Below are 26,057 nucleotides of genomic sequence, written 5' to 3' on the forward strand. Positions count from 1 at the left end.
CTCACCCTCTCCTAGACCGCAGCTCCCTGAAGCTATCCTGCCTTTGGGACATCCCTTGGGTTAAATGCTGGTCATCTTTGAGCAAAGAAAGACCACTGGGACACCCACCCTTGGGCTTCAGTGAGCTAGCAAGTAAGGGGGGCATTGGCAGTTAGAAGGGAGGTACAGAAAAGGCCTGAAATTTTCCATAAATCTAGGTGTTGAAGTGGCTTGGTATGGGCCTGCTTTTAAACCAGACATTAGCATCTTTGAAAGTAGGCATGTGTGGGGTAACAAGCCCTATACAGACCTCTATCCAGAGCTGAGGCTTCTTTTTCTACCCAGCTCTCTCCCTACACAGACAAGGAGGCCATGGGAATTTGCCACAAGGTCAGGGGTCAAATGCAGTCAATCCAAAGCCAGGAGATAAACACAGAAACATGAGTGCCCAAAAGCCCAGTGCCAACAAGAAATACTGGTGGCACAGAGTAAGGGCCATGCCCAGGAGGCTCTCCAACAGCAGCTGCCTGAGGCATGTCCCAGGTGATGAGGCCCCAGGTCCTTCCCTTGTTTGGTTCTAGCCAGCCATGGATCCACCATCCTGCAAGTCTCTTTGTAGGGAGGCCTTGAACCCCAAACAATGGTTCTCTCTGACCTGAAGTCCTGGAAGGAGTTGAGTGAAGAACCCAAGGACTGGAAAAAAGGAGACATAGCAGCCACCGAGCCGATTCCTGAAGACCTGGGTTGTGGTGCTACCATGAATAACAGCAGAGTCCAAGGAGCCACACCATTCTGGAGGGAGACACTGGGGCCTTTCCAGGAGATCTGTTTCTTCCAGAGCAGCCACAAGCCTCACAGTTTTGTTGTTACCCTTGGGTCAACCTAGGCAAACTCACTCCAGGGGCTGTTATGCACCCCACATTATAGAGGCAGTTCGGGCTGGGACTTGGTCCAGAGCTGACCAAGCCACTGACAGGGAACGTTCTAAGTTTCAGGTCCTGCCCAAGGTAGGAAAGAGTCGGGTATTTTGTTCTTTGATATCCATATAAGCCTGCACAGGCCTAGCTGCTCTGGGACTTGGGGCGTTGTGTTTGATGTCTGGGGGGCTGTAAGGCAAGCCCCTGCCTCTCTGACTCCTCCTGTCTGCGGAATGCAGTGAGCATCTTGCTAAGAACAGCAGCTTCTTTGGTCTGGGTATCTTGGAGTCAAGGAGTCAAAGGTCAGGCATGATCGTTGGTGCCTGTGGGTTGCAGCACAGGGACAATAGGAGAAGCGAGGCCCCTAGAGGCCTCTGATGAAAATCCAATCCAGTCTACAAAGAGCAGGCAACATTCCAGCAGGTGGCACAGCTGCTTTCCCAAGCACACAATTTCTTCCAGCTTTGGAGATTGCAGAATTAGCCTCTGGTAACCCTCACCAAAACCCACAGACTGAAACAGCTCTGCTGGCCTGCAGCGCATGGCTTCAGTTAGTAAGATCAGACTGAGCCTGGCCTCCTGGCTAAGACTTCCTTCCCCCTACAAGTAGCTGAGAGGTGAAAGCAGCCAAGAAACCCCCACACCACGCTATCCACTCATTTACTTTCTCCTAGAGCAAAAGTTACATACAAGCCAGGATATGGGTTGCTGACAATTCCACAGCCCAATCCTCCTTAAGCCACTTGGCTGAGCACAAGTGAGGAATAGGAATGTCTACACAGACAGCCACATGACCAGAGGTTCCATTATTGTGGAGAAACTGGCAACATCAATAACCGTCACCACCACCACAAAAATCCACCAAATATCATCAGTGAAAATCACACTCAGACAATGGCAAAATGAAATCATTTCTGTTGTCAAGTCCAGATTGGCATCTAACCACTGCTCCTTGCCATTTCTTGCAGGCTGTTTTGGAAAGGAGCACAAGAGATGGCCAATGGGTTGGAAGGCACAGGCCAGGGACCAGTGGCTGAAGGGGCCTGGAAATCCGCCCCACACCATTCTTGCCCAGCCACCCTGGGGGCATCAGGGTGCTGCCTCTTTGCTCTTAGATGAGCTAAACAGGGCTTGCACTGACATGGTCTCCACAAAGTCCCAAATGCTACAAGGAGGTCAAAGGTCCCCTTCAAACTGCCAGTCACTCCTGGGAGTGGAACAACAATCTCACGGGGACTCATGCCTATAAGATTGACAACAGCTGGCTAAAGAGTTGGCAGGATGACTTCCAACAGGGAGCAGGCCAAGAGGATGGGAAAAGGGACTCAATTAATGAAATCTGTTTCCACAGACTCTCACCACTGCCCAGTTCCTGAATGCAGAAAAGGCCCAGGGTCTGCAGGAAAGCCTCTGAGTAGGGTTGGCTCCACCTAGGACTCCACCTGTAGTCTGTGAGATCTAAGCCTCCCCAAAGCTTGGCACAGTCCCTCCACCATACCCTGCCTTCTTCAAGCCAATCATTCCAGCCAATTCAGAAGGGGAACTGGATAAAATTCCCCACATCCTTTCTCCTGCTCCCCCAAGAAAAGTCAATGCCTGCTTCTAGGAAATAATTCACTGTACCAGTGTGTATGTCTGGCACTGTCTTGATTCTAATTTTGAGGAATGATCTGGATTCAGCTTTTCATTAGAGACCGAACATCCTTGTACATTTGGAACATGAAAGATATTTAAAATATTTATATATATATAATATATATACTTTTATTATTCACCCGTTAACTCCATAATAAGCCAATCACGAGCTAGTTTTCAGCAGTTACATTCCCTTGATCACGGCTGCATAAGGATGTGATTAACTGGAAAACTGGGAGACCAGAGACACAGCCAGAGGTGACATCACGCAGCCTACGCCATTGCAATACAATTGTCAAGTTCAGTGGCGGTTTGGTAAAGCCGGTTCACTTCTGTTCCCTTTGCCAGGGATTCTCACGTTTGTGAAAATTGGACCATCAAGTGGTGGGGTTCCATTTCCTGGTTTGAATTCTCAGTGGCTTTATCCAGAATCTCACTGGCAATTGGTTACTGTAACACCAGCCCAACCTAGGAGAGCCAATGGGGAGGGGTAGAGCTGAGTAGACAGTTGTTCGAAGCCTCTCCCACTTCCCCACCCAGACCTGAAGGGCCAAACGACTGAGCCCGCAGTGCCTGCCGCTGGGCTGTGCAAGCAGACTCACAGCAAGCCGAGGCGCACACCTCATCAACTTTTATACATTTATCACACCCTTTACAGAGAGCAACTGCCAGCATCTTAAGGAACACTGGTCAGCAGGCCTCCGTCCAGCAGTCAGTTATTTTTTAACTGCTGACCACACCCATGGTCCTGGGCTGCCCTCTGGAGCTGGTGGAGGAAGGGATGAGGAGGGTCACGCTGGGAGGGCAGCACCCCAGCAGAGGAAAAAATCCTCGACTCTCAGCCTCGACCTTCCTGGCTAACTGTGGGCAACTTGATTTGCATGGTTCCCTGAGATAGTCCCAAATGCCCTGCCTCCAGCCAGCTGAAGTAACTCACCTTCTGGGAAGAGAAGCTGGAGACAACCTTCCTGCTTCTGTGTGGCTCTGGAGCCCATCCCCTCTGCCACCCTCACACCAGCTGCTAAAAGGGGAGCAATGATCTTGCTAGCCTGGCCCAGAGGAAGGGGACTTTTGAAGGGGTCAAACACCAGTTAGGGGGCTGCTTACATACCTTCTCTGCCCCCATGCTGGGGCACTTCCAATTGTAAAGATAATACTGCAGGTTGCCGTCCCCTATGCCAAACTTGAGCTTCTCCAAGAAGGTTTTGTTCTCCATGAGATCCAGTGCATTGAACACGTCAAACCCTTTCTGCATAGCAGCAGGGAGCAAGAGGGAGAGATGAAGAAAGGTAAAAACTGCCTTACCTTCCAGCCCTTTTCTATCCTTTCAGAACCACCCCACAGGCAGCCACGAGAGTGATCTTCCTTCCGAAGCTCTGGATGCTTCCATGTTAAATCCCAACTCCAGAGAGTTCCCGCTCACTAGTGGCGTTTCTCAGGACACTCTAAGGCCATCCTACCTGGCCTCTCCTCAGTGTCCCTCCAAGCACACTTGTGTACTTGGTGTCCAGGCCACTGTTCCCGTTGTTCCTTGTCACACCTCCCTGAAGTACTCTAGTAACTTCCACAGTCCTCTCTGGAGACTAAGCCCTGAACCCCTTTCTCGGAGAAGCTGGTTCCTGTCAGCACTTGCACTGCTCCCTCACTCCCTGGACACCTCAACTCTTAGGCCTTCAGTGTACACACTGTGATTTCATAACTGCTGCTCTAGGACTGTGACTAAGATACTTCCTACATCTCACCACCTTGATCAGAAGCTCTCCAGGGCAGAGCCTGGGCTCACTATAGGAAGAACCCATAATGAAGGACTGAGGATGACCTCTTGGGTATAAAGGACACCTGGGCCCCTCCCCCCCATACTCTATATAGTCAGCACTCCAATGACTCACCAGGACAGAGACCAATCTCCCCATTCCCTCGCTGGGGAAGTCGTAAGGAGAACCCCTTTCCTCCCCGAGAAGGCCTGGCTATTCAGGCTCCTTGGCAGCGCCTCCCATGAGAACGAAACTCACTGAAATAAATCAGGAGGAGTTCAATGCCTTCACTTCATGTGGATGCTCCTTGCTCCCTCCTAGTTTCTAGGTGCTGGCTGAAAACTGGTGGGTTCTTCCCTAAGCAGAGCAGGAGGGCAAGGAAGGCTCAGAGCCCCCGGCCCATGAGCAGCTACCACCATTGCACTGCCACTGCCCCACAGATCTGACCCTCCCTCTGATCTGCTCCTCACCATTTTGGCGAGAACAAGGGCATCGCTCATGAGGTCTAGAAGAGGGGTCTGGGTGTGAACGTTGTAGAAAGAATAAGCAGCCTTTAGACTCTTGTGGGTTGGATGGTTCATGATGGTGGAGGGAAGCGTATAAAAGCTCAGGAAGTCTGTCACCTCACCGTTTGCATTCTGAAGGGAAGACAGTAAAAGGAGTCAATGTCATGCATGCACAGGGATCCTGTAGTCTGGGAACAAAATGTTTCCTCTTGCTCTCAAACCCCCCACAGGCAGCTCTGCCCCCCTAAACAAATGGGTGGAAACTGAAACAGGATATGCAGGGAGGAGAAAATATACTGGCCGGGCACTTGAGGACAGAGCCAGGAGGAAAATCCAGGCCAGAATGTGGGCTGAATCTGTCAGCTTTCTTTCCTGGCTTATGCACCCCCAGGGATTTCTTGAGGCTCACATTCCCCAAAATTGCATCCCTGAAGCCTGACCAGCACCACCTCAAACCAGACAGGCAGGGATTGCAGGCTTACCTGACTAAGAAGAGCTCAGTTCTCTCTGTCTCTGGGGCCCAGGGGAGAGAGAAGGGCTCATGGCAAGTCCAGAGGGATCATTTTAGAAAATGCAAACTACAACTTCCTGTCTTTAGGGAGGACCAAGCAAGGGTGGTCCAGGAAGTCTAGGATGCCAACACTCCCGTCAACTGGCTCCTCAGTCACTGAGCCTAGGAAGCCTAGCCATTTAAGGATGCCTCTCTGTGAATGGTCAGAGGCCCGAACACCGCTCCCACTCACCTCCACCACAAAAGTGTCAATGATATTCTCCTGGGGGTAGAACCAGTGCTCCACCTCATCCTGGCTCATGACTGGTGTGAGGTGGAACTGCTTCAGGTACCTGGAGAGGAGCTGGTGCACTATTGGAATGTCCTTTTTTTCCATTGGTCGCAGTCCAGCTGTCTTGGGAGACTGGAAGGAAGGTAGACAAAACAGCATCAGATGTGCTGATTGAGCATTTTAGCTCCTCTCAGATCCTACAGGCACCAAAAACTTCACATTGTCTCCCTTCTTACCTGACCTTGGATCTATCCACCCAGGCCCTCAGGACAGAATCCTCTGTCACCCTTGGCAACTTCCTCTCCCCCACAGTCCATATCTACTCAGGCACAAGTCCTGTTTCTCCAGTGTATTTTGGCCCTTTCCCTCCTTGTTAAGGCTGCTGCTTCAACCTCTTATCCATATGTCCCAGGCTGTCTTCCTAAGAAACACAACCCCCCACACATCTCCCTTGTTCCAAACTCCTCAACACAGAGCACAAGATCTTCTACCCCTGGACCAGCTGGCTGTTCTCACTGCGCCTTCTGTCCCTCGCTTTGTCTACTTGGATGCCACTGCACCAGAATGTCCACCCCCAGGACATTTGAAAATACTGGAAGACATTTTTGGTTGTCACAACTGGGGGGAGGGGTACTACTAGCACCTAGTGGGTATAAGCCAGGGACACTGCTGAAACATCCTACATGCCCTGGACAGTTCCCATGACAAAGAATCACCCGGCACAAAATGTGAACGGTGCCTAGAGGGAGAGAAGCCCTGACTACCCCACGGATGTGATGGAGTAGGCCCAGCCCAGTGCTACTCCTGGGCTTCAGGCGAAGCCTTTCTTGTCCCCTCTCCTCTGAGACCTCACAAACTTCTCCCATTGAACTGTACCTGATCTGGTTCTATACTGGTCTCTCTCCTATAGACTAAGAGTACCCAGCAGACAGGTTTCCCGCTGCAGACACTGTGGAACCCCCAGGCCCAGCAGATCTGTACTGGGTGTTCACTTTGTCTGCTGGATGCCACTGTACCAGGAGTCCTCCAGAAGAACACTCATGCAAGTTAAGTTCAGAAGAAAAGCACCAAACTCCTGGAATTAACCTCAAACCAGAATCCCACCACACACCTTTTTCTTAAAAAATGTTTTAGTGGAATGAAGCCATGTGGTGCTCTAAAGTCAATACTGGGGCTGAGAGAATGTCCCCAAAGACTCAATCTGTAAAGATGGGATCAGCCAAATCTGAAAACAAGGTGGAGTGATAGTTTTATATACCTCAGTCACTGCCTGATGTAACTGCTTCCCATGGTAGGTATTGCTCTTAAAATAGCAGTTCCAGGATCTCTCGCTGCCAAAATTCCTTGCTAATCCTGATGCTGCCAGGGAATAGTTACTGACTTGTTTCTACAAGACAGCTCCCACACCTAAAGCAGTCATGCTAAAGTTTTTCACCCACAGGCAGGGAGACCCAGAGAGATTCTTTGGTTGCTATACACTTTAATGTTCTCTGCCTGCCTAGAAATCAGGGCAAATCTGTCATAATAACAGAAAGGAGAAGACACCCAACATTGTCCCTCATATCTGCTTCTTTTCAACAGTGTCTAACTGCGATGCAGCAGTCCCTCAAACTGGGACACTAATGACACCAATCCAGTGGTGGATTATTTTGATCCCAGGGTGACTAATCCAGCTGAGTGGCTGATGAGTCCAGGTGGGGCAGGAAGCCCTCTGATAAGCAGGCACCCAATAACTCTGTGAGGCTGCCTGCAAGAGCTCTGGGGGAAGAGAGACGATCTTTAGAGCCATTAGGATACTGAAGCCAGGCACACCTGGAGAACATGGAACATTTGTTTTGCTGGGAAACTAGGCAAACTGAAGCCCAGAACAGAAAGTCAGCTCACTCCATGTTGCCCAGTCCTTCAATGGCAAAGTCTAGATGGGGACATTGGAGTTAGAAATCAGGGCTTCCCTCACGAGCCCAGGTCATTTGTCCTTTACCTGACTTGGCAGAGGGAGCAGCAGACACTCTATGGCTTAGTTACACTGGGCTCTGGGAGGTACTGCAGTTCAGTGAGTGGACTCATCTTTCTATTTAGGCTCACTCAGGCTAAAACTGCAGAAAAGAGGTGTTCTCTGAGCCCCAACAACAGATGACAGAGAAGCTAGTCCAGGCGCAGGAGAACTGAGAAAGTCAAATTAAAATAAAGCCCTTGCTATAGGCGACAGAAAACAACGGAAATGGAAAGTCTAGGAATCTGGAAACTATGGGTTGAGTCCGTTTTCTGACCGGTCCCCACCCCCCAAAGCCCTGTTTTCCTTAGGACCAGGCTCTCCTGAGATTCTCTCTTGCCCCCTGCCCATCGCCCTGGGCCACCACTGGCCTCTGGCAGTCGGTAGAGCTTCATGGTACGCTGCATGGTCATATTTCTGCTCAGGTGGGAGAACTTCACTTCAATCAGCTTCCGTGGGTTTAGGGACCGATGCCAGTACCTGTGGGGACACAAATGTTCTGTCCTCAGACGATTCTGGTAAGTCGCATTAAGAGGACAATGGCTACTTTCAACAATAAAGATGTTAAAAAAACAATCATAAAAATAAAATGACAAAGCAATGTACCAAAAAAAAAAGAAAAAGACAATGACATCGAGATCCCCAGATGGCCAGCAGGTGGCATGAGATACACATTTCTTGAGCCAGTGGCACTGCCCTGCTCACCCCCCCCTCCCCCCATGAATGCAGAGCTGCCAGAGCTCTTCCTGGATTCTCTTTCTCCCTGTTTTTCTTTCTCAATTTCAAAAGCAACTTCTGTCACAGTAGTTGTCTGGGAAGAGCACTCCCCACTGCTGGAATCAAGTCAATGGAAAAGACTTAACAGTTCTCTACAAGTGTTCACCCTCCTCCTCCCTCCTCTACTGCATTTTCCTGGTGTTTGTATTTTTTAAGTTCTTGAGGCACAGACTGTGATTGTTTCAAACAACTTTCTGAGTAAGAGGTTCTCCTTGGGTCACATGGGGATCAGGCATCCTCTCTCTGGCTCACACAATATTCAAAACAAAATTAAGCCAACAACTGAAAAAACTTTCAGACATTTACCATAAAAAATCCAGATTTGGGTTTGTCCTTAAAAACTAAAACAAGCCTGGCCAGGCGTGGCTCAGCGGTTGAGCGTCAACCTAGGATCCAGGCGATACGGGTTTGATTCCCGGTCAGGGCACATGCCCGGGTTATGGGCTCGATCAATGACTCTCTCATCATTGATGTTTTTAATCTCTCTCTCTCCCTCTCCTTTCCTCTCTCTGAAATCAATAAAGATATATTAACCTAACTAAAACAAAATCCTAGCAGATTGATCCCTTATTTCCAAATAATAGGAATGAACAGGAGCTGAGAATGGCTAATCCCTTTGGAAAGGGTATGATGTACTTTCCAATCTGCTGTTCCTAACTTTACTCTTCCATGCTCCCTACTTGCTCCTGTGTGTACCCACAACCCCTCTTATCAGACACTAAAGAAGCCAGATGTTCTCAGGAAAGCACTAGGCTGGGAGGCAGAGCTGTGACTGACAGTGACACAGCTCCTCAACTAGAGCATACACGTCAGTACTTCTACGGCCTTGCAGGAAGAGACTATTACCTGCAGGTGCCGACAGGCTTTGGTAATACCACCCCAGCAGTGTAAACAGCTTGGAAAATGCCCTCCAGGTGAACCCGCCGGGTTATCTCACGGATTAGGACTGGAGCCACCCTCTTGGAGCGCAGCTTCTTGTGGACACACAAGAAGTTGATCTCCACCATCTTTTTTTCTCTAAAGAGGGAGAAAAAAAAGTGACAAGGCTTTTAACAGGTAAGGCAATCCCTTCAAGCACATGCAGGGACCGGGCCTTCAGCACAGGCATATGTTGTACCACCACCTGCGCTCCACAGTCAGTACTTGGACTCTTTCCCACTGCTCTGCTCCACCAGGCAAGGAGCAGTTCTCACCACAACACAGGCTCTACTTCAAAGGTTAAGTGGGACTCAAGCAAATTGCTTTATTTGAAGGCACTGCCAGCATCTCCCTGTTGAATCTGCAATAGCAGGCTGGGGGAATCCCACCTTCAGCAGACAGGGTAACTCACAGAGTAAGTCAAGGGTTACCCTAGGATTGCAAGGGTTATGACACCAACAAGAATCCACAACCTGCAAGTCCAGAAGACTGGCAGATGGTTCTGACATTTCCAGGGAGAATAAAGAGCAGAGCTTGAAGGCCCCATGACGAAGTGAACGAGAGTTACACTGGCTCCGGCCCACTGCTGAAGCTGCTCAAGTGCATCAGCATGTGCCTTGTGTGAGTGCAAACACTGAGCTCCTGTTCAGGTAGTGCACTGGTCCTCAGGGTGACCCTCCTCCAGCCCAGGTCCCAAACAAGAGAATCAGCAATAATTCAGAGTAAAATAAGCAGTTCTTACTATGAATTTCTATTCCCAGGGCCTGAGTTCCCTCCCTTCACGGGACCTTCCCTTTTTCTTTTGTGGAAGGTGTATGTACCTGTTTTCCTTCCCCTCCCTCCCAGACAGAGCAGGATGGTGGGGACGTGGGAGTTGGGGGATGGTGTTGGTGCTTACATGTCATAGATGTGGATGTTTGCTGGGATGGCGCTGATAAACCCAACCAGTTTCCGACTTGAGACCACTCGAACCCCACAGTGCCACTGGGGGAGCCAGCCAGGTGGCCGGAGAGCCCTAGAAGAGACAGGGGCTGCGGTGCTGCTTGCCAGCGGGCAGGGCAGGCTATTTGGGGTCCACAGCTGAGTTTGGTTCTAACTTTCTGCTACCACTTCCCTGGGGGTTAGCAACTAAATTCCCTTTAGGGCCAAGCCCTCTAGACACAAATGGAATTGAGTCATAGCTCCTTGCTGCTCAGCCCACTTGGCCTACTTACCCACCCAATCCAAGGCTGTCATACTGAGGTTTATATCCGATCCAATTTCTTTGTGCTCACTCACTCTGACAGCGTAAGCCACAAGACTGGCCTCCTTGGCTCCGAGTCCTGTGGATCCCATGGTTGGAGCCGATTATGGAGCCCCTGGAGCACCAGTCTGTACCTGCCCTCTGGGCTCCATTACTCCCCTCTTCCTATCTGCCTGTTCTTCCTTTTCCTCCCCCATCAGGCAGCCCCTCTACGTTTCAGCCTCATGCCTCTACCTTCCGGGATGTTAAATGCAGCCTAGGATAATGGATGGCTCAGCCAGGCAAGGCCATTTTCATACAACCGAGCATACGAACGAACTAGATAGAAAATGACCCTTTTTTATTTTTATTTTTTAAATCTTAGTAGCTTTCATTGCTCTTTCCCTTATATAAAGTCACCATACAATAGGTGATTTTCTTCTAAGTAATAATTCCACAAAGTTTCCCTCACCCAGTCATTCTGTCTTAAATAAGCTTTCGATGCTAAGCTCCACTGGAAGCAAGTCTCCTTCAGATGAAGAAACTCAGAAATTACACACTAACTTGCCATTCAAAGGCTGGCTCAGTGGGGAGACGAAAACTCTGATGCCCTGTGGTGGTTCTGCTCTCCGCCTTGGCCCAGAACCATAAAGCGGCCCTCACAACTCACCACAGAAGAAATTCCGGGGAGTAATCAAATCGGAACATGTTGTCATCATCTTCCACATAATTCTCATTCAGGAGGGTGTATAATTCCTTCAGCTGTACAGAAACAGGTGCTGCTTTAGAGGTATTCTGCCAGATGGGGACCAACTCCAACACCCTGGGGTTCCAAGCTTTTCTGAAGGACAAGGCAAACTACCAAAAACTATGTTTAATCTCACAAACCCTTTCCAGCCCAGGCACTGCAGGGACTCTTTTGGAATGAGCATCCCAGTTGTAACACAAAACTGAGCCACAAGGGGTACGGTGGCAGACTTAAGTACATAAAGTGGCAGACGACCAAGAATCATCCAACTAACCAACCACCCCCCGGTTAAGACACGGGAATGAATGAATGGACGAAGAAAAATGTGGGCCTGGCCTGTGTGGCTCGGTTGGGCATCAGTCCAATACCCGGTCAGGGTACATGCCCAGTTTGAGGGTTCGATCTCCAATCAGGACATATATGGGAGGCAACTAATTGATGTTTCTCTTTCTCTCTTAAATCAATTAAAAAAGACAAACGAAAAAAGTGTATTGACCTTGAGGAGCTATAGAGATTAAGTCTCAACCTGCCAGAGAAGCCAAGTGCTATTTCTGTGGAGTCTTGGGCAAACCCCAGAGGCAACAGATGTGGGGGCTCTTCTCAGACCTGTTTGGCTCAGCTCTTAAGAGAGTCCCTGAAGAAGGCTTGAGTAGAAGTTGTCTCCGTATGATGCAGGGCTCCCTGTGAAAGTGGCGCCCAATCCACACCTGTGGCCTGCCCAGGCCTACTCACCACACCACGGTCCCCCAGGTCCAAGGCATCCCAGGTGAAGCCCTGGGGCAGGGTGTAGGGTTCTTGGCGGATGTTGTCTTTGTCAGGCTCCACAGGACCATGGGTGTTTACCACTTCTCCTAGAAGAAGAGCACAGCCATGAGCCTTACCCTCTGCTTCCCAGGGGAGGGAAGGAGCTCAGTTCAAAAATCAACTAGAACAAATTCCTCCTGTCTCCAGGAGCCCCCCATCTGAAGAACACTCTGTGCTTGGCAACCACAGACCATCTCTCCAGCTATCCTTGGCCCCTAACTAAAGGCCAATTCATGGCAAAACTTCAGAACAATCACTGGGATCGAAGGTGGTTGGTTTTTGGAAATTCTTTTACATCTCCCCCTGGTTACCGAATGACAAACATTAATCTTGACTAATTTGGCTTCCTGCCTCCTGGTTGATGCAAAGAGTGCTGTCACGGCCCTGGCCCATCAACCTAGACGGATTTAGAAGGAGTTGCAACAAGACTGCTTTTGTGTCACCAGCAACAACAATGTACTGGGCTCATTCCTGAGCCAGATGATGGCATCTAGGCGCCAGGCTGGATCTTAGCCCTGCCAGCTTTAGCTTTTAGCAATGTGGGCCAGTTAACAGCTGCCACCAACTCGGTCCCTCAGTATTTCAGAGTCCTGCAAGCGCCTTTAGGCTGAATCACTGAATCCACACAATGCTGCTGGGAAGTTAGGCTCTGACATAACACCCCTATCCTGGACAGACATCACTCCTCTGTGGAGTGTGTGGGGAGTGCCTCGGGGTGCTCAGAAGATACAGCCCCGATTCCCACCCACAGCCAAATCAGACTCATTTGATAAATGTTGGACAAATCAACCACTTAATTTTGGCTGCTTGAGTTACTTAGTTTCTACAATTCAGAGTTTACTCACGTTCACACCTGGAAGAACACAATGTTTAGTACATTCTGAAAACTGTGTCTTAAAAAGGAACCCACTTGGTACATTGTTTGCTCCTAGTATAGGACACTGTATACTCTAGACACTCATTTCATGCTTTTACTGACTTTTGAACTCCTGGCCCAAATATATCATTCTAATGTGTAACGGGCAGCTCTCGACCCAACAACATATCTTGGGGCAGGTGAAGTAGAAATGGCAACCTGTGGCTATGAGCTGAGGACAACACTGTCAGCACTAACAGTCTAACTCTTTCACTCAACACATTTACTGAACACCAACGTGCGTCAGAGGCATCAGACATCGTGCACCAGGATACAGCCAGGAAAAGACAAGGCTCCCGTCTCTACAAAATGTACCATCTTCTGGGAAAAACATTCAAGAAATGAGACATTACCAACATGGTAAGGGTCATTAACTGGAAACTACAGGCAACGATGGGGATACAAAGCAGGGAAGCGGCTGGCTACCTATTTACAATTTGGCTCCCCAAGAGGTGTGCTTAGGAGAGAGCTGGTATTTTTCTTTCTTAGTTTAGAAACTGACCTTTTGATTTACTCATAGAGTAGCCCCTGTGAAGCAGTTTCCAATTCACTGCCCTGTAAACATTTTTGAGTATACAAAGCCAAGGGCCAGACCCCCGGAAAGTACTAAGATTTCTACTCTCATCTTATCTAGGTGCTAGTCTATTTTCCCTCTTAGACTGAACTTACACCTTTTCCAAAATACATTTAACTTCAGAATCTTTTTATTATTATTTTCCTAAATGATTTCCATGGACAAGATATCAGTGGTCCTCCCCATTGTACAGTCAGTTATGCACCACTTAATGGGATACGGCGTCCTGAGAAACGCATCACTAGGAGATTCTGTCACTGTGCAAGCATCATAGAGTGCAATTAGACAAACCTAGGTGGTCTAGCCTACTACACACCTAGGCTCTATGGTATAGCCTACTGCTCCTAGGCTACAAGCCAGTACAGCACATTACTGCACAAAACAACATGAGATTAAATCAAGCCCAAGAGAAAATGATGGAATCAAGAGACGTAAACATGAGATGTAGAAGGCTGCTGTCAGCATAACACAGCACACTGTTTTCAGCAAACAACTTTTTTTTGTAAGTAGAAAGAATATTCTCTAAAATAACAATAAACAATATAGTATAGTAAATACATAAATCATTTATTATCATTATCACATCATTACCAAGTATTACATACTATACACAATTACATGTGTTATACTTTTACACAACTGGCAGTGCAGGTTTGTTTACACCTGCATCACCACAGACGCATTATGCTACAATGTCACCAGGGGATAGAAAATTTTCAGTTCCATTATAGTCTTATGGGACCACCATTGTATATGTAGTCCATTGTTGATCGAAGTGTTATTATGCAGCACATGACTCTATTACAATAATCCCAAGGCCAAATCTTTTCAGTTAGGCTGGTTACTAGGTCCTGCATACAACAAGCATTTCCATTCACTCCTTCACCACTTGTTCATGAAATCTCAGGATGTACCAGTTCTGTAGCAAGAGCTGGTAAACGAAGTGGACATAGGTGACTTTTAAAAAGTAAAATGAGCCCTAGCCCATTTGGCTCAGTAGTTAGTGCACCAGACCTTGTACTGAAGGGTCTCAATTCGATTCTGACCAAGGGCACTACCTCGGCTGCAGACTCGATCACTGGCCCTAGTTGGGGCACATGCGGGAGGCAACCAATTGATGTGTCCCTCTCACATTGATATCTCTCTCTGTCTTTCCTTTCCACTCTCTCTGAAAAGCAATGGAAAAAATATCCTTGGGTGAGGATTTAAAAAAAAGTAAAATGAGCCTTGTCCAGTGATGCCCAGGGTTAGAGCAGTGTCCTGCTACATCAAGGTTTCGCGTTCCATCCCCACTCAGGGCACATACAAAAATCAACCAATGAATGCAAGAATAAGTGGAACAACAAACCAATGTCTCTCTCTCTCTCCCTCCCTGCCCCACTCCTCCCTCCCTCCTTTCCTCTCTTAAAAATCAATGAATTTAAAACAGTTTTTTTCTTAAAAAAATAAAATGACATGATCTGAAAAAAGAGAGAAAAATTTTACTTGGGAGCACACAGAATTATTACATAGCCTAAAACATTTGCTGTTTAGAAGGCCTTTAAATGGGGAATTTAGGGTGACTTTAAACTTTTAAAGAATTCTAGGTCCCTTTAGTGGAATACAATCTATACCTCTCCCAACAAGGTAGGGAGTATGGAAAACACAGTTCATTTGATATGCCTGAATTTTACAATCATTAGCCCCATTTCAATGGAAAGTATAAAGGCAGCTAGCTAAAATCACACTACACTAAGGGTACTCAGAAGTAGAAGGAGAGTAGCACCTCATCCACGCAGACCAGCTGACCCCTGTAACACGTGGTACTTTCTATGGGCTGAGTCACAGAAACAAAGGGATCCTTTACTTGGAATTGACTGGCCATGGACCTAAAAGGCAGGCTGATCAGATGCTCAGAGTGACTGTTCTTCCACAAAGCCCCACACCATACACTGTCCAGAAGGCATGTCCAAAAATAGCACTGAGCATCACTGCACCTTCCTGAGTGTGTCAGGGCCCCTGTGAGCAACTATATGGCTTTCTCATGAACTTCCTGAAAACAAAAATGCAGCACTTTCTACAATTACAGATGGAGAAACTGAGGCAAAGAACAAAGAATAGCTGGACTGAAGAGGAACAGAAGCCCATTACCTAATTCACTTCATCCCCAGGTCCCACTGTCTATAAAAAAATGGAGCTAAGTTACCAATTTGCAAAGTCCTAATGAAAAATCAAATCAAACCCAAACCCCAAACCACACTGATAACAGGCTAAGATATCTGGTGGTCACCACACAATGTCTCCATGAACTTCACTCAGAGGCAGAGTGTATGACTCTGCATTCTTCCTGCTCCCTGTAGGGGAAGTCACTGGAACTGGTTACCAGTAATGCCCTAGGAACATCATTACTATGACCCAAACCTTGCTAGAGGGCTTAGCCAGTGGGCTTGGTATCTGCATGACTGGGACAACCCAACAGACAAGGTGGATGGGTTGGGACAGGGTACTGGAATAGTGCCTGCTTGCCGTTTCATGGCTCATAACCATCCAGGCAGTGTTTTGCCTGTAGGGGTGTACCTCAACTTACTTCTGGATTGTGACTAAGCTACCCAAGAACTGTAATGCTCCAGAGCAGAGCTTCTGAAACTTTCAAAGTGGACACAAATCCCCTGCAAGTTCTGATTCTAAAGATCTGGAGCAGGGCCTGAGATCCTGCATTTTTACAAGCTCTTAAGCAATGTCCATCCTGCTGGTCTGAGAACCACACTTCGAGTAGCAAGGCTCTGTACTGCGTAGTCCCCACTGCTGGAGTAGATGAATCTCCTTGGGCACAGCTGCCCCTCACCAGTCTTTGGCCCTGTCCAGCCCTGTCTCCACCCTCTTCCTCCCCACCAAACATACTGTCAAGTCGCACTGTTTCTGGAGGGGAACAGTAACATGAACAACCTGAAGGTTACTCACATTTGGTGTTGGAACACTTTTTTCCCCCCAACACACTTACTTTCCAAATCACATAGAAAATAGGAGTTGGGCTATCAATGAGCCCAGAATCATGATGCATCCACTCCAGAAACTTTTTGTCAACAGCAACCCTCTGAAGCTAGCCATCAAGGTTAGCTGTGGCTTGGTCTCAGCAGGTATCTCTAACTGCTATGTCCAGCCTCTTATGGAATCCTTTTAGATTTTCTGCCTGTCCCACCCTTTAAGAGTTCATTATAGCTTTCTTAAGGGGTGCCAACCAAACCTGCATATGGTATTCCAGGTATTGAACCATTACTGTTAAGTAAAATGTCAAACTCCTTTGCATTTAGTAAGCATGCATTGGCAAGAGATAAGGGGAAGAGGCTGAGGACTTGGCCATTCCAGGATTAAACATTTGCCCAGATAAACAAGAGAGTCTCTCTATAAATATAATCTATGTAGGAAGATAGACTCACGGGCAGACATACCCACTCATCATGTGCCAATGCATTGTTTTTCTCTGTAGATTTGTACTGGATGATGATGGACTAAAAGAACCATTATTTGTTCTCAGTGTGTGCTACTGTGTAACGATAAGGTCCCTGAACAATAGCCCTTTCTATACTGCACTTTCAAGACTACCCTCTAAAAAAATAACCACCAAGGCACTCCAGGACGCTACTGTCCTCCCTCACAAATTCAGTGTGGAACCCTTAGCAGAGCTAAGGCATATCCCTTGCCCCCACCCTCGACTAGGGAGGAAAGCACATACATACCCAGTTTGGGGACGGGCTGTGTGTCCCAGAACTGGTAGCTTCTTTTGCTGGCCTCCTCCATTGTTTTGGCAGGTCCCTGACCCACTGAAAACAGTTCAATCGCCTTCTGTATTTCCTGGATCCTCTCTGCTGGCAAAGGGTTCATCTAGATAAGACAAAGTCAGGGAGAGAAAAGGACCATTATGTTATTAAGCACTTGATTAATTACAGGTTCAACACTTAAGGGGTACAACTCAAAGAAGGGGTGTGATGTCCTAATCCCAGAGGTAACATATTGTACAACTGTAAAAAGTTTTTGACAATAAGCAATATGATTGGTGGGTGCTTCCTACAGGGTTTTTCCCCTTCTTGTGATGTCTGATGGCAGAATATTGCTCAGTGTAAAATTCCAACCAATGTAGACATGTAATACACATAGAAAGTAAAAACCCAACAATCTCATCCCTCAAATATAATCCTGTCATCAAGTCTTAATTGGGGAAGCAGAGTGAGAAGAGGCAAATATAATTTCAGACTTTTTTGCATTCAAGTTCTAAACAAATACACGATTTCAAAAATGGAAATCTGATCATAGAGTATTATTCTACAAACTGCTCTTCTTCACACACTATGTCTAAGAGACCTTTCCATGTGGCCAAACAGAGTTGCCCATTCCAACTACTGTGCATGGGCCACAGTGTATTTAGCCAACACCCCACCAATGGGTATTTTTGTGGTTTTGTTCTTCCATGTTACAAACACGCTATAATGAACTTTCTCGTACATCTACTTTTGCTCATTTGGATATGTATTCCTGCAGGCTTGCTAAGTCAACAGATATGTACATTTGAAATTGTAATATATATTGTCAACCTGTGCTCTAAAAACAGATTAATAAACCAATGAATAGTGTTTTGAGAATGTATGTTTCTCCAGATTCTCATCATAAGATTTAACAAATCTTAATCTCTGCCTATCTGGGAGAAAAAAATACTGCTTTAATTTTAATTTCTTTCATTTAAGTTTAATCATCTTTTCATACACTGAACATTTATATTTTTTCTTTGTGAACTGCCAACTCAGTTCATTATTTTAAATGGACTGATTCATGTATCACAAATATTTTCCCAGTTTATTATCTTTTGACTTTTACAGAGAAGCTGTCAATTTTCTTAATGGCTTCTGGGTCTTATGTCAGGCTTATGATTATAAAAATATGCATAATTTTTTCTAACATTACTACTTTTTTTTCACTTAGATTGTGGAGGAAAGAAAGACTATAAACCAACATATTTACATTGCTTTGGGAGGTAGGACTGTCAACACAAGAAACATTTAAACCTATAGAAAATTTTTATGAGTTTATTTGAGCCAAACTGATAACAATTGCGGAGAAGCAAAATCTCAACGGAGAAAGTGCTCCAGAGAATGGGAGTTTTTGCACCTTATTTTATACAATACAATCAAAGGAGGACATGAAAGAGGTTACATGAAATCCACTGGTGATAGATTAGGGAGGCAGGAGAAAGCAAAAGGGGGGATGATCTCTGGGACTGGATAAAAAGTAAACCTAATAGACACATACTTCTTTTACATTTGTGGTAAAGGATAGCAGTTAACAATGAACACAATAACAACAACAAGGGATTTTGTGGTCTCTGCTCTGGTGCAGTGGGGATTACCAAAGGTGTGTTACCTTAGATGCAAAAAGACGATAAGACAGGTTCAGTTAAGGTAAAGATTTCTCAGAAAGATACTACCTAGGACATGACTACCTGCCATGGCTTGCTTTTAGTTAGAAAGGGTTTTTTTCTGGGTTTTTTGTTGTTGTTTTGTTTTTTAATTATGTCTTTATTGATTTCAGAGAGAGGAAGGGAGAGGGAGAGAGACAGAAACATCAATGATGAGAGTCATTGATCGGCTGCCTCCTGCACGCCCCCTGCAGAGGATCGAGCCTGCAGCCTGGGCATGTGCCCTGACTGGGAATCGAGCCACAATCTCCTGGATCATAGGTCAATGCTCAACCGCTGAGCCACACCAGCGAGGCTGGTTAGAAAGTTTTAATTTCAGACCATCCTATGAGGTTACTTTTTAGGTCTCTAAGCTTTTAAGGCCCACCATGCAGGCCTCCCCTTAATTTGCCAGGTTTACTATGTGGCCCCTTTTTCGTCCACAGAATTATAAGTGATTTTAGTTTTCTTCCTCTTGCTATGTTTTCCCCCCTAAATTCTCTACAATGAACTGCAGCACTCTTGTAAAGAGGAAAATGGAAAAGCTATGTAAATGGTGTTTTGTTAAAATTTTCTAATTTCAAAGGGAACCATTTTGATATAGGCTCAAAGTTAAATCCCCCTGGAGTCACTCAAATACCCATCACTAGACGAACAAAAAAACAAACAAAAATCCTTAAAGCCAAAGAGCATGGGCTTGGACTAGAATTCCTGACTGAAAAAACCTGGGCAAGCCACCTCTCTCATCTTTAAAATGGGAAGATCCCCACCTACCTGATAAGAACTTAGTCAACACTGTGGTCAATAATGGTGGGGTTCTTTTTCCATAAGGGGTTTGATATTGAAAATAGTAAAAAATTACTTGAAGCCATATCTCAATAAGACAGAAGACTGAAGTTGGAGCATACCATTTGAGGCATAAAGCAAAGCGTAAGTAGACTAGAATGAGACCAAATTTCTTGTGAAGCTTATAAACTGTTTGAGAGGCTAGTCTAAAAGAGAATTACAGACATGTTTTGAACTTCCCCCAGGGCCTACCTTAAAGAGGAGAGTACTAGCCCTGAGGTGTGGCTCAGCTGGTTGGGTGTGGCTCAGTTGGTTGAGCATAGGCCTGTGAAAGGTTGCCGGTTCAATTCCCAGTCAGGGCACATGCCCAGGTTGCAGGTTCAATCCCCAGTTGGGACGCGTATGGGAGGCAACAGATTGATGTTATGCTCTCATATCGATGCTTCTCTCTCCCCCTCTCCCTTCCTCTCTCTCTAAAAAGAACCAATAAAAAAAAAACACATTTAAAGAGGATAGGACTAACCTGAAATAAAAGGTTTTCTTTTTGAAATGTTGTTTTATTTACACAAAACATTCCTTACCTATACGTCTGGGTCCAGTCTTAGGTCATAAACTCTAGGCCAATGGTTCTCAGCTAGTGGAACTTGGAAACTGACTGTGGGACTCATGATTTTCATTATAATGACTATGGCATTAAGAGAATGCTTGCAATATATAAAGGTCTGCCTTAAAGAATAGGTCTTGTATTCCCACAATGGTGGGGACTTAAGATGGAAAAGGCGGAGAACCACTGCTCTAAGGTAACAGGAGCTGGAACAATGTAATTACTCTCCGTCTGGCACCTTGCAAAGCACCACATGCAGTTATGTACCTGTGCATTCTCAGAAGGCACCATGCTTGGGAGTCAATGACTAAACTGCTGTGTCTTAAGGTATGAGAGCAGATTCATCACCTAGATCTAGGGCAGAAGAGGGCAGCAGAAGGATCCATATCCTCCATCTTGAAGTAATACCAGTAGACAATGTCAATCTAAATCATTCTGATACATTTACCCCAAAATGCTCATCTGAAAAATCGACTCTCAGTCACAAGAAAACAGAGCCTCCTTGTTACCTTCATAGGCTGATCCTGGGCCGAATCTGTCTCGCTGCCTTTCTCTTTCTTCTTTTTTTGTTTCTTTTTCTTCTTTTTGGCTCCAGTGTCATTGGCTGGACTCAAACCACTGTAAGACAAGTAAATACCGATGCAGGGTTTTTTAAAAATCATCCGTTTTGGGCTACACTGACAAAGAGCTTTCTGTGGAGTCAGACTTCCCTTAATCAAGCCTGTTGGCTTCAGAAGCAGACTAGAGAATCCAGGTTCCCAGAAGGGGCATTTGGAGGACACCAGAAAACACAGCTCTCCTCCCATGCCCATCAGCTCCCAGGGACGGAGCGCTATACAAGGAATGTCCTATTTGTTTGAAAGGACTGTTTGTATTCTCGCTTTTATTTTATATATTTATTTTCTTTAGATTGTCAGGTTGCTGGCACCAAAGGCAAATGATAATTGTTAACAGGGCTTTCATACCACCAACACATCCTTAGAGCCCTAAATTTAAAAGGATGACAGCCAGCCCGGCCGGGCGTGGCTCAGCAGTTGAGCGTTGACCTAGTATCCAGGCAATCGGGGTTCGATTCCCAGTCAGGGCACATGCCCGGGTTGTGGGCTCTATTTCCAGTGAGGGGTGTACAAAAAGCAGCCGATCAATGACTCTCTCATCATTGATGTTTCTATCTCTCTCCCTCTCCTTTCTTCTCTCTGAAATCAATAAAGATATATTTAATAAATAAATAAATAAATAAATAAATAAATAAATAAATAAATAAATACATGACAGCCAAAAGCAGTCTTTGTGGAAACCCTTCCTCATCCCCATTCCCACCCTCTCCAATGCCTTAGGTTTAATGAGTTTCCCCAGCTGGATCTAAAGCACAAGGCAGTATTGGAAAGGGAGGAAGCGACAGGGAAAAAGGTAATTCAACATTGCTGTCCTCTGTGTCCAAAATAGTCAAATAATCACAAAAAATGCCTAAATCAGGCCTGCAAGATTGAAAACAACTGTCAGCTGGTTAAGAGTGGGTGATCACCACAGGCAAAATCCAGTACTAGGAATCTTGGGAAAAGTGAAGCACACAGCCATTCCTGCCACAGAGATTACATGAAATGTACGTGAGTATAAACGTGGTAATGGGTACTTCTTCATGCCATTTTCCTTCTTTGTGATACACCCAATGAATACAGCAAAAACAGTTTCTTAGCCATATTTAGGTTTCCTACCATCTTTTATAATTTTCTGTATTGTCTCCCAATATCTTTAGTGAGACACAAATCATATATTATACTGTTTTTTTGACAGTTTCAATTCATTTGCTCTGAAATGTTTCTCCCAATTCTTGATTTTAGGAAGTAGTTTTGACTCTGGGTTTTCTTCATTATATTGATGAATTTTAAGGTTCACCTTGCAGCTTGCTTTTCTAATTACTGCTATTATTGGTTTCTGCCATGTCTAAACTGATGTTGGCACTGCCAGCCTGGGAGTAATGCCTGGTATCACATTGCCATCCTCCTTGGAATTCTTCCATCAAAAAGTCAAAATTAATCATCTACTAGTTTCTTATGCTGTGGGGTCCAACCTCTTATCTGGGTTCCCCCTTGCATTTTCAGGCCCCAAACCTGCTTTCATCTCTTGGGTGGAAGGAGAGGTAGAACAGGGAGGCTCAGGATCCAGGGATGGGAGTGAGAAAGAAGGGCTGAAGAAGAGTCCGAAATGAAAAGAGATGGAACATGGGAGCCTTTCTCAAGGAGTGGCTGCCATCCAGCATACCACCTGGGCCCCGTCACAAAGCTGCCTGCCCAGAGCTCTACTGGAACTCTAGGTGAAGCTCTACTAAGCCTTGGCTCAAGAACATTCCCACCCGCAGACTACCCTACTCTTGCCCAGACTGTGGCTGCGACTTCAGCTATTCCTTCCTCCTGGTCAGCCACAGAGGGGCCCAGTCTGGGGGGCAGCCCTTACCCTATGACCAGGCACCCTCCTACCTATTATATTAATGAGACATAGAAGGCACAACTTGGAAGAAAGATTGGTAACATTCAGAGGGGGAATAAGGTGAACTCCTTAAAACCAGGTGCTCAGCAAAATCCCCAAGGCCGTGGCAAACAACAGGAACCATAAAGTCATTTATACCCTGAAGATAATTTTTTTCTTTTAATAACTCAATTTTGTTATCACACAGAGGTCCATTTGCAGCCTATGACAACTCTATGTGGTTTTCTTATTTCAGAGATATTCTCACTTCAGTCTCAGGATTATATGTAGCATGAGAAGGTTTAAAATCTGGTTGATGTTAGGAAACAAACCCACATTCCACTGTTGATACAATTTATAAATCCTCATTCATCTCAGTTTATGGAATGAATTCTCTGGTCCCTGTATATGAATTATGGTAAGAATATTTTTTTTTATAATTCTGTGGAAAAAAGAATCAAAAAGGTCAAGGTGAATGTTATATATTAACCAAATGGATACTTACGAAACAATTTCACATAAGGAAAAGAGAAAAAATTATTTCCTTCAACTTTATACATCTTCATAAGTGTGCAAAAATCACTAAAAAACTACCTTTCTGCCTTCACCCTTGCTATTCAGTGGAGACCTTCTATGAAGCCATCTCCTCAACAACCCCATTTTTGTGGAAGGATCTTGGGCTGAATGCTTGTTCTGTTTTATGCATATTAATACAAGTGCCTGACAAACTCCAAGACCCAAGCTAAAACCACTTCCTTGTATTGGCTTGACTTTTCACATGCAGCTACTGAGCAACAATCTTGTTTCAACTTGTAAATCAAGCCTACAGAGACAGCTGAAGAACCAAGGGAAGTTTTTTTTAAAAAAAGTCATTTTTACTGAGCTACCAGGTATTGAGCCATACCCATGAGAACACATTATGAGCTCACTATGGTCTTACAGTCAACACCCCAAACCCCAGAAAGACTCAGAGAAGAGACTTCCAAGTAGCCTACTAGGGTTAGCTTTTAAGGTGATTATAATTATTCACAAGAAATCAAGCTCAGAGACACTGAGAGTAGGTCTTCAAGAAGCATTAGGAAGCCCAGCCAGGTATGGCTCAGTGGTTAAGCACTGACCTAGGATCCCGGGGATCGCAGTTCAATTCCCGGTCTGGCACATGCCCGGGTTGCAGGCTTGATCCCCAGCTGGGGGCGTTCAGGAGGCAGCCAATCAATGACGGCTCTCTCATGATTGATGTTTCTATCTCTCTCCCCCTCTCCCTTTCTCTCTTGGAAATCAATAAAGATATATTTTTTTAAAAAAGCATTAGGAAGCCAATATCATTTCATAGAAGAATGGCCTCAATTTGGATTTGGGGAGAACGAAATCAGGGGATCCCACCGAAGTCAGGCTATCCTTTCTTAAAAAATTCGGCATCATTTTTAAAGGGACCTGAAGTCCATACCCACTGGGTAGGTATCCCAGGGCATTCTGGGATTCTGCAAATTGACACAGAAATCGCTCAGAGTTCCCTGAGCCTGCTAGTCACCTTAACATACTCAAGAGCAACCAAAATCTTGGAATAAGCCAAATCAAAATCAAACTTCGGTTCATTTGGTTCCAAAATAATGAGCGGAGAACTAGTGAAATACACCCTCTTTTTTGGGGTGGTCAGGAGAGTGATGTGTGCCTACAATGGAAAGGGAGGAGGGAGTTCACATAAAAATTTTGAAATTTACATTCTAAAGTAAAGTTGACCAACCCAAGTCATTAATGAACAACCTAGTGAACATGGGATGAATCAGCAGAATGACAGAACCAGAGGCCAAAATATTCTAAGTTCAAGCATATAAGAAACTCTATGGATGCTCTGGTAGAAAGTTAGGGCTGGGGGAGGAGATGGAAAATGAACCTCAGTACTTATTTCTAGAACGAGAAATAAGGGTTTGTGAGTGGGTGGGAAGGAAGGGCAAGCTGACAGATGCCCAACAGGAGCAGGGAACTTTCAGACGACATGAGCAGTGAGGATCGTAACGTGGGCCTCCTCTCAATCCCACTGAATGACTAAATCCACTCAAAGGTGCATGGCTAAAGAACAGAAGCTGTTATTTGGAAGCTAAACCACCAGAGCTGGAAGGAATCTCAGGACCATCTGGCTTAACCTGTTGTTTACAGAAGAGGAAACCAAGACCCAAGATGTGAGGCAAATTGGTCATCAACTAACCAACTAGTACTCACGGAAAAACCACCAATCTCTAAAGATTTGGCCCATTCCTCCCTCAACACTACAGCCTCATCCCCTGTGAGAATTTGCCTGAGCATCTTGAAAGCCAAAAGAGCACTGTTTCATCACACAGGACCCTAAAACAAATATTGTGTATCAGAGGAGCAGGTATTAAAGGCAATGAGGAGAGTGAGCCATGTTTTATACAGAAGCTTCCCTCCTCTGCCTATTCTAGCTCTCCTTGATGCCTGACTTGTTTAAGATTATGATCTCCCAATTTAACACTTTATATATAACAATGCACTGCTTCCTGGCTTCCCAATGAAATTACAAATTTCCTAAGTGTAGGGACCACATCTTATGCGGCTGTTTCTCACAGCACTTCTGGTTGTGCTGAGCACACAGCTAAGAGTTCAACAAATAAGTGCCTGAATGATGCTTTCCAGGCATAGCAGACAAAAATAAAACTCTGAAAAGCTAGAGCTTAAAAAAGGGTCAGAAAACATCTGTAGTAATGTTTCCACAGGACAGCTGAGTTAATATTCTATGAAAGCAGTGGACATGCTGTACTTGTTAGAGCTACTGGTTAAGATTTTAAATTATCAACTTTCTTATTTGTTGTCTTCTCCCTCCTTAGGCCCTATACTATTCCTGTAAGAATTAAAACAAAAAAGCTCCACTCTTAACTACATCAAATGGTTCCAATGTCTTAAACACAGACCACAGGTTTAGCTTTGATTATGAGATCAACAGAAAAAAATGAGTTCAGAAAATAAAACTCACAATTTTCAGTCACTTCTTTTCTACCCCTAAAAACTGGAAATTAATTCTTTGGGCTAAAATTCAAAATTTCCAGAGAAACTTACTAAATAAATCCTAGCCTCTAATATCCTTTTGATTCCACTTTTAGACATCAGGAAATCCTTCTGCAGATCTATTTACTCATGAGGTATGATACATCCACCAGCAATCCTATTAGTTACTCAGCAGGCCCAAAGAGAGGTGAACAAAGTGGCATTTACAAGGGTGCCCAGGTAGTAACCAC

The 26,057-nt window shown here is 45.5% G+C and overlaps 1 protein-coding gene across 1 annotated transcript in view; it reads right to left on the bottom strand.

Annotated features, from left to right (window-relative positions):
* Positions 1–2,634: 2,634 nt before the first annotated feature.
* NMT1 (N-myristoyltransferase 1) overlaps positions 2,635–26,057 on the bottom strand; it is a 28,488-nt gene continuing 5,065 nt past the window's right edge. The window contains exons 2-12 of the mRNA XM_016202066.2: positions 20,850–20,958; positions 17,242–17,386; positions 11,964–12,082; positions 11,154–11,245; positions 10,160–10,276; positions 9,190–9,360; positions 7,938–8,046; positions 5,535–5,705; positions 4,756–4,923; positions 3,643–3,780; positions 2,635–2,999 (exon numbers count right to left, since the gene is read on the bottom strand). Of these exons, the coding sequence (XP_016057552.1) occupies positions 2,979–2,999; positions 3,643–3,780; positions 4,756–4,923; positions 5,535–5,705; positions 7,938–8,046; positions 9,190–9,360; positions 10,160–10,276; positions 11,154–11,245; positions 11,964–12,082; positions 17,242–17,386; positions 20,850–20,958 (1,360 nt within the window). The 3' untranslated portion in view covers positions 2,635–2,978. The remainder of the gene's footprint in view (positions 3,000–3,642; positions 3,781–4,755; positions 4,924–5,534; positions 5,706–7,937; positions 8,047–9,189; positions 9,361–10,159; positions 10,277–11,153; positions 11,246–11,963; positions 12,083–17,241; positions 17,387–20,849; positions 20,959–26,057) is intronic.

Source organism: Miniopterus natalensis, chromosome 17 (genome assembly GCF_054644295.1).
Source record: "Miniopterus natalensis isolate mMinNat1 chromosome 17, mMinNat1.hap1, whole genome shotgun sequence".
In the NCBI taxonomy this organism is placed as follows: Eukaryota; Metazoa; Chordata; class Mammalia; order Chiroptera; family Miniopteridae; genus Miniopterus; species Miniopterus natalensis.